General features: G+C 31.8%; 1 protein-coding gene across 1 annotated transcript; it reads right to left on the reverse strand.

The window, feature by feature from the left end:
* Positions 1 to 12,024: 12,024 nt before the first annotated feature.
* On the reverse strand, positions 12,025 to 15,907 carry LOC133782843 (uncharacterized). The gene is made up of 9 exons (XM_062222253.1): positions 15,666 to 15,907; positions 15,380 to 15,573; positions 14,745 to 14,926; positions 14,342 to 14,626; positions 14,189 to 14,247; positions 14,059 to 14,095; positions 13,863 to 13,934; positions 13,010 to 13,334; positions 12,025 to 12,667 (listed from the first exon to the last, which is right to left on the reverse strand). Exons 1-9 carry the CDS (start codon positions 15,778 to 15,780, stop codon positions 12,293 to 12,295), a joined length of 1,644 nt encoding a protein of 547 aa, XP_062078237.1. The 5' UTR covers positions 15,781 to 15,907; the 3' UTR covers positions 12,025 to 12,292.
* Positions 15,908 to 16,171: the final 264 nt, after the last annotated feature.

Consider the following 16,171-nt stretch of genomic DNA (forward strand, 5'->3'; position numbering starts at 1 on the left):
CCAAACGCATTATAGTATTAAAATAATCAAGTACAATACTAATTCTAACTAATTAATAATCCAATCTAATTTAACCTAATTATACGTGCCAAAAGCCCTAAGATAGTACCTCTTACTTTGATACATGTACAACTTGTTGGGGACTTTGCGGACAACGAAAAGTTCTCACTTTCAAAGACAATAATTGTTAATTATAGGTTATTATGATGCTTATTTCAAGTAATTTACTCAATTTAAAAAAAAGTAATTTACAGCTATTATTTTGATCTCGATCCAGGGACACGTTTCATTTTTTCAGATCAAGACCATTTATTTCGAAGAAAATTACCCCTAATTAAAACAAAACAAACAATGAAACAACATACAAAGACAATCAAGTCCAGTCTAATTAATCTCTCCTAGTCCTAATCCTAGATTTTCTCCTATAATACTTGTTATTCATTCGATCATCGATTTCTAATGCCAATCTTTACTGATTTCTTTTTAGATAGTTTTTGTATATTTATTTTTGCCTTGGTTTTCGTATTTAAAGCGAGAGACCTCAACAAAAAAAGACTAAGTAAAAGATTTCAACACAAGGCAATAATTATGTAAAGTTCGTAAAATAAAAATCATAATAATATTTTTCGTAAATTCCCTTCTTACTAGGGGATCCAATGAAAATAGGTAATTAGTTGTACTTAAAAACTCTTTAAGGAGTATTAATTAATGTGTATTGGTTTATTTTTCTTTAATTATAATAAAAGTATTTGTTTTGATTTAATATCAGATCTTTTTTCTTTCGAAATAGGTACACTACAAACAAAACTCCAACATCTTGGTTGAGAATAATGGAAACAAAATAATTTTAATGAGAATAGGAGTAGAAATGAGTGAAATAAAATTATTATTCAATGAAATTATCTTTGCTTTTATTATTATTTTTTCGGGAAGAATAACAAAAAAAAAAATTATTTCAACCAAACATATGATGACCTAAGATTTTTTCAAAAGTAAAATATATAATAAATTAAGACAATTAGACATTATACAATTATATTTAACAGTTTTTACAATATAAAAATAATGATGTTGAGCATGGTCGAACTTAATTTAATTCTAAACGTGACTGATGAAGAAAATATTATTTTGAAAAAAGTTTTAAAAATATAATAATTTATTGAAATTCGCTTTCAAATTTGTATATATTTTACAAAGCAAGTAAATTACGTATTACTTTAATGAAATAATTATAAAAAATGTTAATTAATTATCTTTAACAGTTTTTACAATATAAAAAGGAAAATGTTAGAGCATAATCAAACTTAATTTAATTCTTAGCGTGACTGGTGAAGAAAAAATTATTTTGAAAAAAGTTTTACAGATATAATGATTTATTGAAAATCACTTTCAAATTTGTATATATTTTACTAAGCAAGTAAATTACATTACTTTGATGAAATAATTATAAAAAATGTTAATTAATTATCTTAATTGGCGTGTAGTGTCACCACACTTGTGTGGTAATTACAGTGTTAAAGAGAAGTAAAAGTGAAAAGGGCACAAGACTAATTTAATTATTTAATGAAATCATGATACAATAAATTTATTTAGTTTTTAGACTTTGTCATCAAGAAAAATCAGGCTGCTTAGCTCAGAAGAATTGAAGGCTACCTCAAATATTATAGATGACTATATTTTATTTATTTTATTTTTATATATGGCTTAAACCTCTCAATTTTTTTATAATTTCTAATACTTTGTGATTGAAAAAAAAAAAAGAGAAAAATAGGACTCCAAAATAACACACTCACAGTATAATCTAGCTCAGTCCCTTCTTAAAATAATCGAATTACATAATAATATATGATCTGTAAATTTATGCAAGTTTTATAAATGGGGAATTAGATACTCAATTCTTAAACCTTAATTAAATTAGGTTACGTAGATATTCAGTGTTTTCATATCAATAAATATTGAAGTTTAATTTAAGTAGGCACCATACCTAAGTGGAGCCCTATACAGAACACAAGATTTTTTCTGCTAGCAGAGATATTATGAAATTTTGCTTAGTACTCATGAAACAATTATTATTAAAAGTGAAAATAAGTCACGAAAATAAGGTAAATGCCATAAATCAATAGAGAACTATAATTTTTTACCATAATATTTCCAGCCTAAGTATATAACAATTATTAAATTGGTTCATCACAATCAAGACCCAGATGGTCCAAACAAAACTCCCCAAAACAGCTAACACTGAAAGCAAAGTTTCAATCTTTCTATATTTCCAAATATATATATTTATATACATCACCAAAAAAAAAAAAACACTTTCTGTGTATATTCCTCATCTTTACATATACAAAACTATATAATATTCTAATCTAATTAAAAAAAAAAAAATTATTTACAAAGATGATCAAGAAACTGCAACCCATTATTTTTCATATTGATATTATTATTATTCATTAGGCAAAACCTAGTGGGCCTGGGCTGAAAATTCTTCCTCCTCTGAAGATCATGGCTACTGGGCTTGATCAACTGAAGAAGAAGGGCCTTGATGGTATTGGCTTTGTCCTCCATACCCATTTTCCATTGACCCGGCTGGACCCGAACCCGGCTGGTGGCACTGCTTCTGGGCTTGTGGGGATTCCGGTGGAGGCTGCACCTAAACGACCCTGGATGCGACGTGGGTGAGCAGAGGCAGGTGCGGCCAACGACATGTCGTTTTGGGTATGATGATGATGCTGCTGCTGCTGTGATTTTTGTGGCCATAGTGTTTCAATGAAATGGTCCAATTTTTCAGAATCTGAGAAATTTTGGAAATGGTTTTTTTCTTTCTGTGTTGGTTGTTCCAAACTCGTGGGAGTGGGAAGGCTTTAGACTTGAGTTTTTTGTGGCTGTGAATTTTGGGGGTTCTTAATATATATAGCTTCAGTTGGGTTTGTGATTTTACTTTAATGCCCTTGTGTTGGAAAGTTCTGAGATGGTGAGATTAGTGAAAGGGATTTGTGTCATATATGGTTCATTGCATGGGTTTTTTTGTAAATTGAAAAAATAAACAGGCAGGTTACTTTAGTGATTATTTTGGTCTATAGTTTTTGTTTTTTGGAAAGGGATTTTGGTCTATAATTTGACTGAAGAATTTTCTACACATCAATAATTGTTTATTTTCATTCTAAAACTCATTAATGCCAAAAGTTTCAAACTTAACATGTAAATTAAGAGAATTACGCGTTTTATAATATTAATTCATATTACATTTGGATTGTGATTAACTATGGTTGGCTTGTGCTTTATAATTATTTCATAAATAAAATATCTAAGTTTTAGCAGCTCCCTGAATTTCAGGAGTTTAATTTCTGAGATTTTTTTTACAATCAAATTCTTAAGTTTTTTTAAAAAAAAAAAAATCCATAAGTTTTATAAAGATTTTTTTTAACAAAATAGTTAATTTTTTTTATAGAGAATTTAAATATATTTTTTTTCTATACATAAAAAAAATCAAAGAGTATTCATGTTAAAATCTAAAAAAATGAAAATAAAATCATTTTATAGATGAGTGAGAATGAGTTAGGATACACAACCAATTTGCAAAAAAAAAAAAAAAAAAAAAAAAGTAAGTTATCATTTGGTATCTTATGCTTTTGTAAATTATCATTTTTGTACGATGTGTTTATAATAATATTCATTTGGTGTCCTGTATTTTCAAATCGTTTATATTTGGTACACTAAACTCAACTTTAATTATTAAAATTTTACCAATTTAATCAAATTGCTCTCAATTATATGAATTCCAAATTCAAATTTAATTACTCAATTACTTATAAATAATAACAATTTGGTAATATTGAAAAAAAATATTTATTAAATCTGAGTTTAGGGTACCAATTATGTATGATTTTAAAATACAAAGTATCATATGAGTATTATTGAAAAAAGAGGGTACCAAAACAACACTTTGCAAAAACGCAGGGTATCAAATGAGTAAATTCCCAAAAAAAAAAATATATATTACCCTTCAATTTTAACCAAATGTATATCTCTTCTATATAAAAAAATGTGTAGAGAACAGATTTTCTTGATTTTAACGGTTTCTTTTGTTAACTTTAACAGGATATTTTAAATATTTAATGGAATATACCTTTAAAGCTAATTAAAAATAAATATTTTTTAGTTATATTAATATAAATTCAAATGTTGTAAAATATAATTATTATAATAATATTTAATACAAGACTAGATATTTAATAATTATATTAATATAAATTTTGTTAACGTCGTTTTTCGTCAACTTTTTATTGAAGAGCACTAAACAATATCTCAGAAAAGAAGAAAAGAACATTAAGATTTTTACATGGTTCAGCAGTTAAAATCTGTCTAGTCCACGAATTAATATTATTGATTCGTAATATTCTCTCAAAGCTTTCTCAAAGTAATTCAACAGAGTATTCTCGGTACGAGTTTTTGTGTTTATACAAATGAAAAATATCAGGCTATTTATAAACCTGATTAGGAGAATATCCTCCATTGATTTAGGGAAGTTACAATCAACTATTCAAATTTGAAATAAATGTAAATATATACATTAATTACATAATATCCCATGATAATTGAGATTTAATAAGTGATAACAACGAATGCCTAAGAAATAGGGATTTCTTAACAACTGTCATGCGCAAAACGCATTGCTGATCTCGAATGCAAGGTTAACGCGCTTTCGAGATCGACCAAGACTTCGAGCTCGTTATTTTAGTCACCCTCATCCTCACCTTGTGGTTTCTTTGAACTTAGTCTTCGGAGACCAACGCCTCCGAGCTTGCAACTAAGACTCGAATAATACCCACATGCTCCAGAGAAGATTTTTTATTTCCAGTTTGAAAATTAAGCTTGAACCTTCCAACTTGTGCTCGATCGCCAACAACAACAGATCATGAATCACCTATTTATACAAGTGCTCAGCCAATGCTTGTTGTTTTCGAGCTTACGCTTTTCGAGCCTACATTTCGAAGCTCATTTGTTCATTCTCGAAATTTGGATGTAACATTTTGCCCCCTCAAGTGTTGGTTCGAATCCTATGAGAAGGAAACTTTTGAACTTCACTTTCGAACAACGTGCCCACCTACCTCACTCGAGTGCCGACATGTGTCGCTTGGGAATTGCATACTGAGTGTACTCGAGTACCTCCCTATTCTGCGCACGTCCTTTCCTAAGAACTTTTTGTTGCCAGTTTCCATAATTAAATATGATCCCTTGGATCCTCTTTTAATCCAAATCAATGGCCCATATCCTTTCGAATTTTGACATCCCCACTGGGGTATATATATATATACACCCTCTTCATCTTCATCACTATCTTTTTCACTCCTCAGAAAGCACGAATCAGAGAGAAAAAAGAAAAAACCAAGAGTTTCTTTGCATGTTCTCTAAGCCAAAGAAGCAAAGCAATCCTAGTACCTTCGGATCTGTGGGATCATTCCTGCTTCCCATTCTTCAGTTGACGATCTCCTCGTTCCCGCGAACAAATTTGTGTAAGCTTTCTGATCATTATATATATTTTCCTATCCTTTTTTGATTTTACACGTTTCATTTGTTCTTGATAATGCCCTTCTGGGTTTTACCAGATTCTTAAGGCTTCACCCTGCATTAGGCAAGTTTTTGATTTGGGTAGATTTGGAGTGATTAGAATCATGGTTTAGACCACAATTTTTTTTGGTAGAAACATGTGAAAAATGAGTTTTTCAGGTAATGAGGTACTTTGGTCATGGGTTTCGTGTAACTTAAGAAATATGGTTTTGGTTTAGGGTGTTAATGTACGAATCCCGAAAACATCGCATTTTCGGGTAACTGCCAACTTTTTCCTTAGAAATCCGAGATTCTTTTAAATTGGTAATAATCGCCCCACTCTCACGTGGGTGCACTCTTGATGCCCCAAACTTTACAATAGTTTGGGGTGGTCATTCAAATTAACCTCGCCCTTTTGAGCCTTCAGGCTCGATTGAGGCAATCTCATTATCTCAAGCTTGTAAACTCAAGTTATCAAGATAAAATTTTCCACTCTTTAAAATTATGGGCCCTCACCTTTTTCTTTCTTGTTAGATTTCACAGTCTTCAAAGAATCGGTGGGGCCCGAGCTTGCCATCCCTCAACCCCCGGACCTGAATCACCTTTCACACAAAATCAACAATTGATTCGCGAGCACAAGGAACGGTATGAGCAAGAAGACGCACGAGCTCACTTCCGACGTCAAATTGACAAGGTGGAGGAAAGAAAACGGAAAAGACTCCGAGTTGCAACCTATCCCGACCTGGATCCCGAAGTCCGGCCTATTCCATTAGATCCCAAACTCAAAGTCACCATAGCCTTTCCACTTGGTGAGCTCTTATTCACCCTAATGAAGGATACTTCAAAACAACCAACCACCTCCCAGGCCCTCTCAATCCCTACCTCGAAGGAGGATTTTTTCGAGGATGAGCACTACCGGAGCTCAGTTACTTCCACCAGCCACATCTCTGAGCTGCTGGCCTACCATGGCCTTAAGCTATCTGGTACGCTGATGTGCCATCCTGCAACCTCCAACGAAAGGAGTTGCTATACCCTGGGAAATGGCAAACCCGATCGTAAGATCAAGCTCGCCGCCTAGAACCGTGAGCACATGAGGGCTGGGGCCCTGCTGCCCCTAAATGATTACTTTAAGAACTTTTTGGATTATGCAGGCATCGCCCCCTTCCAACTCCGGACCAACTCATTCAGAGCTTTATCAGCTCTGAGGTCGTTGTACCACAGGATGAAGTGGGACGGGTCATCGATACAAAAGATCTTATATCTTTTTTGCCTCAAGAGCAACCCCACTCGAGCTCACGGAGGAGATGGGTTTTACTATTTATCGAGCTACCCGAAGGAGAAGCGGTTGTTCGAGGACATCCATAACCATCCTCCAAATCTCAAAACGATCTTTTTCTGGACGGATGGGCTCGCTCCTTCCCAGTTCTACTCCTTCCAACGCATTCGTAAGTAATTCAACACTCGTCTTTTCTATTTTCCTTTGAACTGTTGGGCTCGAAATATTTATTCCCCTCTTCCCTGCAGCCACATATCACTGGCCTACTCCAATAAAAGCCATGAAAGAACACACTGTGGCAATTCTTCAGCTCCCATATGGTCGAAGATCCCTCACCTATCTCCTCCATGAAGACAAGCTTCGAGCTTGTGGCCTCTTAGGTGAAGGCGAGTCCACAGACGATTCGGCGATTCGCAAATACTCGAGATGGGAAGACGAGGATTCGCAAATACGCTTTTCGAGCATACATTTCGAAGCTCATTTGTTCATTCTCAGAATTTGGATGTAACAAATTTAAATGTTATAAAATATTATTATGATAATAATATATAATGCTAATTTTTTTACTAATTATATTAATATGAATTCAAATATTATAAAATATTATTATGATAATAATTATTATTACAAGACTATATATTTAATATTTATATTAATATAAATTTAAATATTATAAAATATTATTATAATAATATATAATACATAATCTTAATTTTTATTAAAAAAATTATCATTTATATTATAAAAATTATAATATTATATATATATTTTTTAAAATCATAAACAATATTTTGGTTTAATTTTTCATTTAATATGTGGATGTATCATTCTTTTATATTGTTTATTTATTTGAATATATCACAATGATACAAATTTAATAAAAATAATTAATAAGTTGTATAAATAAAACTAAGCAAACGCGTATTCTACATTATTTGTATATAATATATAAATAAAGTGTGTCATCCTATTTAACAAAAAAAATACATACATAAATAAAGAGAGATATAAATTATTACACAATAAGTTTATTAAAATAAAATTTGGGCTTGTCAAACTTTAATGATAAATATTAGTAATAACTTTGACAAAAGATACAAAACTTTGAATGCCCTCCTCTTTATTAATTACAAATTAATAAATAAAGAAAAACGTACTATGTGATCAAGATACTTAGAGAACATCAATCAGTTGTAAATACATAATATTATATAGGGCTAATTATATGTATCCTAGTGATTTTTGTGGTCCAATCCAAGGGTATGTGATATATAGACAAACTATGAAGAAGAGGTGTTTGGTTACTTTCTTAGAGGTTGGAAGCTTAAAAATTGTCGTAATAGTAGGATGGAATTACATAACTAACTGTTATTATCCATCGACATAAGATAGATAAAAAAGAATATTACGTGTTCCAATTAATCGAAGACTTAGGAAGATGTATAAATATCGAAGTTGCGTGGGATTTAAGTTATTCTATGGGCATAATGTAAATTTTTTTGCAAAATAGAACTAAATTGTAAAAAAAGTTATTAAAATTAAAAAAAAAAATTTAGAGAGACAACTGCCCCCCTAGTCTCAAGCTGGGTCCACCACATGTCATTTTAATTGGTCCAACATACTATGCTTTTACTGATTTTCACCTTATAAACAAATGAGCATTATTCATAATATCGAGTTCAAACCACTATTTCACAAATAAGTATATTATCATTTATTTGTAATAAAAGTTTCCTTGAAAAAAAGTTTCTAAATTTTTATTATGCAAAATCAGTATTTTCTATATATTATACACCCTCAAAAATGTTTAAATATCGTAATTTATTAAAAATTCAAAAGAAAATTAAGAGTTTTGTTAAAAAATAAATAGTAATAACTTAATTATTACTGTATTTAGAACTCAAAGATTTCTCAATTTTTTTAGAGACTAAGTTGCAAACTATAAAATATATAACGGTATTTATGCTAAAAATCTTAAAAAATTTATTTATTTGTAATTGTAATGGAGTGTGATGTAATTATTGAAAAATAATTCGATAACTTAAAGTAAAAGACTTAAAAAATTGTTTATTTTGGTTAAATATGTAACAGTATTTTGTGTTAAACAACAGTGTTTTTTATATAAATTAGTGGTGCAAGTATAACTCCCTAATAATTATTAGAAAAAGGAAAAAACTCCCCAAATAAATTGAATAATTTTTTGGGAAGCAACCAATAAAAATTAAGTAATTATAAACTTGGTTGTGTTCAATTTTTTTTGATTAGTTGGTTATATTCAAATTAGTGAGTACTAAAATTTGGTATCTAAAAATTTAATAAGAAATGGTATATATATTATTAAAATAATAAAAGTAGTTAAAACATGTGGGCCTGATGAACATAGGCAGGTCCAGTTCCAAAGTTTGTTGGGGTGGGAGAACTAAGATGAAGAGTTACCTTTCACCAATTTAGTCCCAAAAAAAAACATCAGACATATTTTATCCCCTAACCTTATCTTTCTAAACATCAACAGAATTTGAACACGTATTTTAGGTCGGCATAGTAAGTACCCAAACAATAATAATAATAATAATAAAACATAGGAAAATATTATGTTACGAAGACAAAGACACCTTACCCAAAATCAATGTTACATTTTTGGTATGTGTGATGTGTCACTCTTGTTTGAAAATTTCGTAAAGTTAAAAGAGACATGAAATGAAATAGTGGTCATATTTCTGTTATGATTTTGGCTTGTAGCCCACCGTGGCTTGTGGTTTATGGGTCAGAATTTCCAACTTCATTTATCTTCACTCATCAATGGTTTTTAAATATTATCACTTTGGATGGATAGGCAAATGTTATCCAATCTTGAAAAGGGTACTATTATTATTATTATTTATATAAATCTTACTACTTTTATCTTTTTCTTTTCTAAACAAAAACCCAAAAGTTTCATTTCATCTTTTGGGGTAAAGAAAAGCTCTTCCACTTTTCAAACATTTGGTGATGTCGGTCAAGAACAGTTCAGTCGATTGGAGTATTAAAGTGTTAGAGAGTCTGTTATGGTCACTTGTCATGTAAACTGTGGGATGAGAGTAGAGAAAGAAACTCTTTTCTTTTTCTTTGCTTAATTAGACACGCAATTTAAAGTTACTATGAGTAATAATGATTTTGCTAGAAACTTTTTTAAGCATTGTTTATTACTTCAGTTAGAGGATAGATTTTAAGTTCAAATAAGATAAGTTATCTTTAATCACATCACATACTAAATATGCTTTATTCTATAAATTAACAAATATTTTTATTATTAATTACACCCCACATATTTCTTTTATAGAGATAATTACGACAAAAAGTACTTAAGCTATACTAAAAATTGCACTTAAACATCTAAATTTATTTTTTGACCACAAAATGTGCAAGATCAATTTTTAGTTGCACTGTAGATACTTACAGTTAGTTTTGCTATTATATGTTGATATGACAAATTGGTTTAAAGAGATAATTGTGATAAAAATACTTAAGTTGTGCTACTGTACGTTAGATGATGAAAAAATTTGGATACTTGAGTGCAACTTTAGCACAACTTAATTACTTTTGCTGTTCTAAAAAAATAAACTTATGTATTTAAATATAACTTAAAGTGCAATACTTATTTTTGCCGCAAATACATTTTCTATATTAGGTATTAATTTATGCACTATTAAATTTTAGAAATTGAAATTTTCTAAATGATAAATTAAATTTTTTCTTGATAAAATAAATAATTAAATAAAAATTTAATGTATAATTAAATATAAATTTATGAAATTATAATTAATAAAATACAATAATTTTTTTTATATTATATATATATTTTTTTTCAATTTTTAAAATTTTATTGTTGTGTATTATAATTTTTTTTTTTTGGATAGACTCAATTCAAGAAGAATTTTTTAAAAGAAGAATTAATTTTACATCCATATAAAGTGATATATTTTAATCATCTTACGGATCAACATGTAATAAAAAAATATTTTAAAAATAAGCATCTTTATAATACTTTAGATATAAATATAATTTTTTCTGACATATTGTTATAGTCTAAATATCCAAGGTAATTATCACAGGTCATCAGAGAGTAGGAGATATTTTTCCATTAAAAAAATCAAAAAATTGATAAATATTATTAGGAGATATTTTGCCAAAAAAAGAAAAGGAATAGACAAGGAATAAAGATATACTATTCAAATTTGAATCCCTCTCTCCACACTAGGATGCCACTTTTCCTGATATTTGAGATATTAATGTTGAGGAGTCACTAACTATCACTAGTTGCATTACATGATACAAACACACCCATATGATATTCAATTTTGTACACAGTACCATTCGATGATTCTATCCACCCAAGCTAGAAATCTATCTCTATCCAAGCGTTGGGAATCACCCCTATTGTTTGTGATTTTCACTATTTATTTCTCTACCAATAATCTTATTCAACATTATCTCTTTAGTTCATTCAATGTTTTATACTTGATAGAAGGCTCCAAACTAATGAAGTCATAGCATAACTACACTCTTACTCTGCTGACATGCTTCTACATTTTTACTCACTATGTTTGATAGAGTGGAGAGAATAGAGAGTTGATAAAAGATGTGAGAGGGTAGGAGAAAGAACATGGTAACCTCCTTTAAATTGTTTGATAAAAGCGAAGAAGAGTAAAAATTCTTCATTAATGAAAGGACTCTAGAAGGATCAAATATGGCCCGAGTCAAAAGAGTATTGCTATGGGGTATCTTATAGTGTCCAACACTACTTGAGACAATGGTATGTGTATGTCGTGTGAAGTGGTGGTGCCCATAACAATATTCAAGTTAAAACCACACAGTGGTGACTATCCATAGTGATAATAGAATTATTATTTTCTTAAAAATAAAATAAAAAATCTAATGAATACTCAGAAAGTGAGAGAAGTACCTACCAGGCTGGTCCCAACCACAGCCAAGCCAACTCCTCTTGATTACCCCCTTCAAGAGACTTGTTCAACACTAGCGATTTAGGATATTTTTTAAAAAATCTCTTAAATACTCAGAAAGTGAAAGAAGTACCTAGCTGGTTAGTGCCAACCACAACCAACTGGTCTTCATTCCCCTTTACGAGAGTTGAATAAACATCATTGAGATGCTGACCAAGAACTCGGCGAAAATTCGGTCAACAATGTCATAACTCATTACCATCTCATAAAGATTCAAGTTAATAAATATGTGAAGACAAACAAAAGACCGATGAGAGACCGATACTGAAATGTCGTGTTTGCTACTAGGCACAAGAAGTTGCCCATAAGTCTGTACTTTCTCAAGGAGCTATCAAACATCGATAATACATCTCAAACTAACTTCTACACAATAAAAACTAAGAATAGCTGGCATCATGTACAAACCTGATTGTGTAATATCACTCAAATATACATGAAAAAAGAACTTTCAGATTGAATTAGACGATATCTATGCAGCCTTGGATGGATCTCCTCCCGCTGCTCTGGCCTCGAGCTGTTTGGTATACACACGATGTTTTCGCTCCCTTGCATAGATAACCCAGAATATCAGTGAAAGCATAACTGCTGCAGACACCATTACCAACCCAATGTAGATCCACTGACTATGTCGTCGCAGGCCAGGACAGTACTTGTTGCTTATGTCTGTGAATGTATTTCTAACAAAAGTACAGTCCTGCAGATCAACCAAGAATGGACCGTAACGGTACAAACCATAACTCACATTCACGGCAGCTGCCATTTGGTCAAAGATGGTAGGAGTTAACCGACCGGTTGTGGCACAATTCCCATCTGAGTTGACCTTACATACATAATTCTGCCAAACCTGCTCCAAACCAAAATGAAGATATTATTTGGAACAACATTTACTAAGTTATGGAAAGGAAAGTAAAAGGATGTGGTAAAGGGACAATCAGAAAATGGTTTAGTGGACATTGATAATAAGTTTAGAAAAGCTGAAAACAATATACATAAATACATATACATATATTCCAGAAAATGGGTGAATAAATATGAGAACATTGGCATGTGTCCAAAAAAATTCCACATTCAAGAAACTAGAAGGGATTTTGCCTCGCAGAAGACTACATGTTTCAGGAGTTTAAATGACCGTGCATTTTACATGTCCTATCCCACCTAAACGTCTAAAATGCTTAATTTGTATTACCTTAGTAGCATTATTCAGGTGCACTTCACCAGCTTCACATTGCCGTGTACTGAGATCGGAATTGAAAGGGTTGCAGAGAGTAGGCATCATTGGACCGGACTGGTTGAAATAAAATGGTAATCCTTTAGGCGGATTATTAAGATTAGTAACATTGCTGACGACAGTGTCCACTACTTTGACAAGTTGGTAGGTGACATCCCTGCTCCGTAACAAGGTTTCTTGGGCTGTGGCATTGTCCACGCATGGAAGAATATCATCTAAAGCTGTATGGGCAGTAGGGTTCTGGACCCACTCATCCATTGCAACACATGCATCTGCAACCACACTAGTGAACATAGGAAGAGAAAATGAGAAATTCAGAGAAAAACCACACATCAACATATAAGTTGCAACACAGAATTTTGGACAACTACATGCTTCGGTTAGGTATTTTGTGCAGAGATGGGAAGCTCGGATCAAACTAAAAAGTTTCCATAAACTTCACAGCTGTAATTTAATGTAAGAAAGGTTGAGGATCAATATAAACCAAATATTATTATTTTCTGAGAACATCAAGCGTTTTAAGAAAGATATTTGGTTTTGTCCTCCCTTAAATACATTGTACTAGTTAGCTGCTACTAGATGATCAACTCAAAAATTGATAGTTTGATATACCTTTAGAAAAACTAATATGTATAATTCCAATGCACAGTAATCCTTAGATTTATATTTGACATACAATCCTAATTTCAACTCCTTAAGATGTAGCCTTTTGTCGGTAAATTAGCATATATCATTCCACCATCATTTTGCTAGCATAAGATCAAGAACGTGTCACAATTTGCCAACAACCTCTTAAACAAACAGAACTTACTTGTGAAGAAGAAGAAATACACCACATAAAATGAAGGTTCCCGCAACAAGAATCCACCCAACAACCACCAAGCTGCAGTCAATAAATATTTTGTTTTATGAATATTAGATTAAAGAAGACATAACTGTGAATATCTTTTGGTGTGCAAAGTAGGAACAATGAGGAACAGCATACAGCTAAAGAGTTCATTACTTACATATATACAAGCGTTCGCAACCCAAAAATCGAAAACACTGCAAAAGTAGTAGCAATGACATGAGTGAATTTTACAATTAATGAAAGGAGGTGAATTTTCTACTCATAATTCAAGAAATTCAATGACTTACAAAATCCAAGAAATGCCAAAAAGAGCATAATAGCGGCAACAATAACAAGAGCCAATCTCCTGCAGCATAGAGCATGAAGAAATACAAATGTCATCTCAATTCATTGTATACATTAATTCAGGTTCTTATAGTAGCTACAGAAGAATAACTTACACGCTATCCAGGACATTTTGTATCTCCTTTGAATTCTCTTCGGTTTTATCAGAAAGAGTGGTTGCAGAAGAGTTGATCTTTGTTTCAATTTGGTCAATGTTGTTCTGGACTTCTGATGGCAGAAACACTGCATCAACTCCAATCCGCTTAGCTGCACCAAGATAATCTGAAACGTTCTTGAGGTTTTCGACAGTTACATCTGCCTGTTGTACAACATAACCCAACGTGCTTGTTGTACTGCTGTGAAACCTTCCTTGACCAGTATACAGCACTACGCACCCCACGCTGAAATATAGAATAAAAATATTTGAAAAAAAAATAAAATCAGTAGCCTGAATCACCAATACACAGCCAAGTGCAAGTGTTTAAACATCCTTGAATCAACATTAAGAGAGAGACTTACATTGCAGCAATAGTAAAGAGAATGAGCAGGATCAACGAGAGAGCATAGGCGGTTCGAGAGTAGCCATAAGGCTCTTTAGAACAGCAACAATAACAGAGACAGATCAAGGATAAGGAAAGTCCGAAGACCACAAACCAGATGAGGGCAATGACGAAGAATGGAGCGGCAGTGAAACCAACAGACTGCATCACAAAATGGTAATCCAAATGAATAATAATAAATTAAACTTGGTGAAACACAATTACTAACTAGACCCAAAAATCAACATTGAAAGGCTATAAAGCATGATGTCGAAAGAAAAGAAAACCAAAAGACCCTTCATCAGAGCACTTGGAAAATCATCTGTAAGGTAACGGAATCAACTTTTGTTGCCCCCTCACTAGTAAATCATTATAAATCTTTACAAATTCACAGATTCACGACAAGATATGAGTCCAGAAAAGTACGGTCAACACAGGAAAGTACCAAAAACTTCAGATAACTCAAAACAGTCACAAACAGTAAAACCCAGAAAACTTGTACGCTTACTCATTATAAATCTCAGAATCACAGAACCCATAAGAACCAAAATGGCAGTGATAACACCAGCCTAACAGAAACTACATATAAAAACAAGCAATTCAAGAGTAACTCACAGCCCAGTAGTGACTATTGCTGATATTCCAGCCACCATTGTAGCGCGTGAGCCCATCAAGCGGGTCTTTTCTGCGAGTTCTATCCTCAGCCAGCAACAGAGACGAGTTATCCACTGTTGCGTCCGCAAGAAACCTCCGCGTCATCTCCCATGGTGGTATCAACCCTCCAAGCTCTCCTTCCTCTAGACGAAACCCTTTATTCATACAACAAAAAAATTAAATTATTTATCCAAAAATGGAATATAAAAAACCAGAACCAAAAAAAAGAAAAAAGAAAAAAACGAACCAGACGATACACGAAAAGCATCTGGTACATGAGCAGCTCCAAAAGTAGTGACGAAGAAGACAAAAATGGAGAGAAAAAGAATGAATCTAAATGGGTTTAATCTTAAAAAAAACATAATGCCTATGGTTTATTTTGGGGGTTCTAAGCTTGCTATGTAGCTTCACAAGGCTGTGGTTTTTTTTTTCGTTTCTCAGAAGAGGTTGATTAGAGAGAAGACAGAGAAAGTGGTTATATTTTACTATTTTAATTTCAAGCAGAGAGATTTTTTTCCTCTTCAGAAAAAAAAAAAAAAAAAAACAGTTTGAAAAGAACTTGTAAAAAGAAGTGGGACCTATTATACACTCTCTCTCTCTCTTTTTTCATTATTCTATGTTCTGACAATTTTGCCCTTGTTGTTTTGTTTTCTTCTTTTAGGTATAGTTAAGGTTAACCTATTGTTTTATGCTTTAGTTTAGAGGAAGATTATGTTAAAATTATGATTGAGTTTGTAGAATATTAATAGAATT

Source organism: Humulus lupulus, chromosome 6, assembly GCF_963169125.1.
Source record: "Humulus lupulus chromosome 6, drHumLupu1.1, whole genome shotgun sequence".
NCBI classification, from domain to species: domain Eukaryota; kingdom Viridiplantae; phylum Streptophyta; class Magnoliopsida; order Rosales; family Cannabaceae; genus Humulus; species Humulus lupulus.

Bases quoted from the DNA above. Each gene is read 5' to 3' on its own strand.
- LOC133782843 (XM_062222253.1), bottom strand. From the start codon at position 15,780: ATGTTTTTTTTAAGATTAAACCCATTTAGATTCATTCTTTTTCTCTCC. The intron at 13,935-14,058 runs GTAAGTAATGAA...TATTGACTGCAG, and splicing joins TTGCGAACGCTTGTATATAT to CTTGGTGGTTGTTGGGTGGA. The intron at 12,668-13,009 runs GTAATACAAATT...GGTTTGGAGCAG, and splicing joins ACCTGAATAATGCTACTAAG to GTTTGGCAGAATTATGTATG.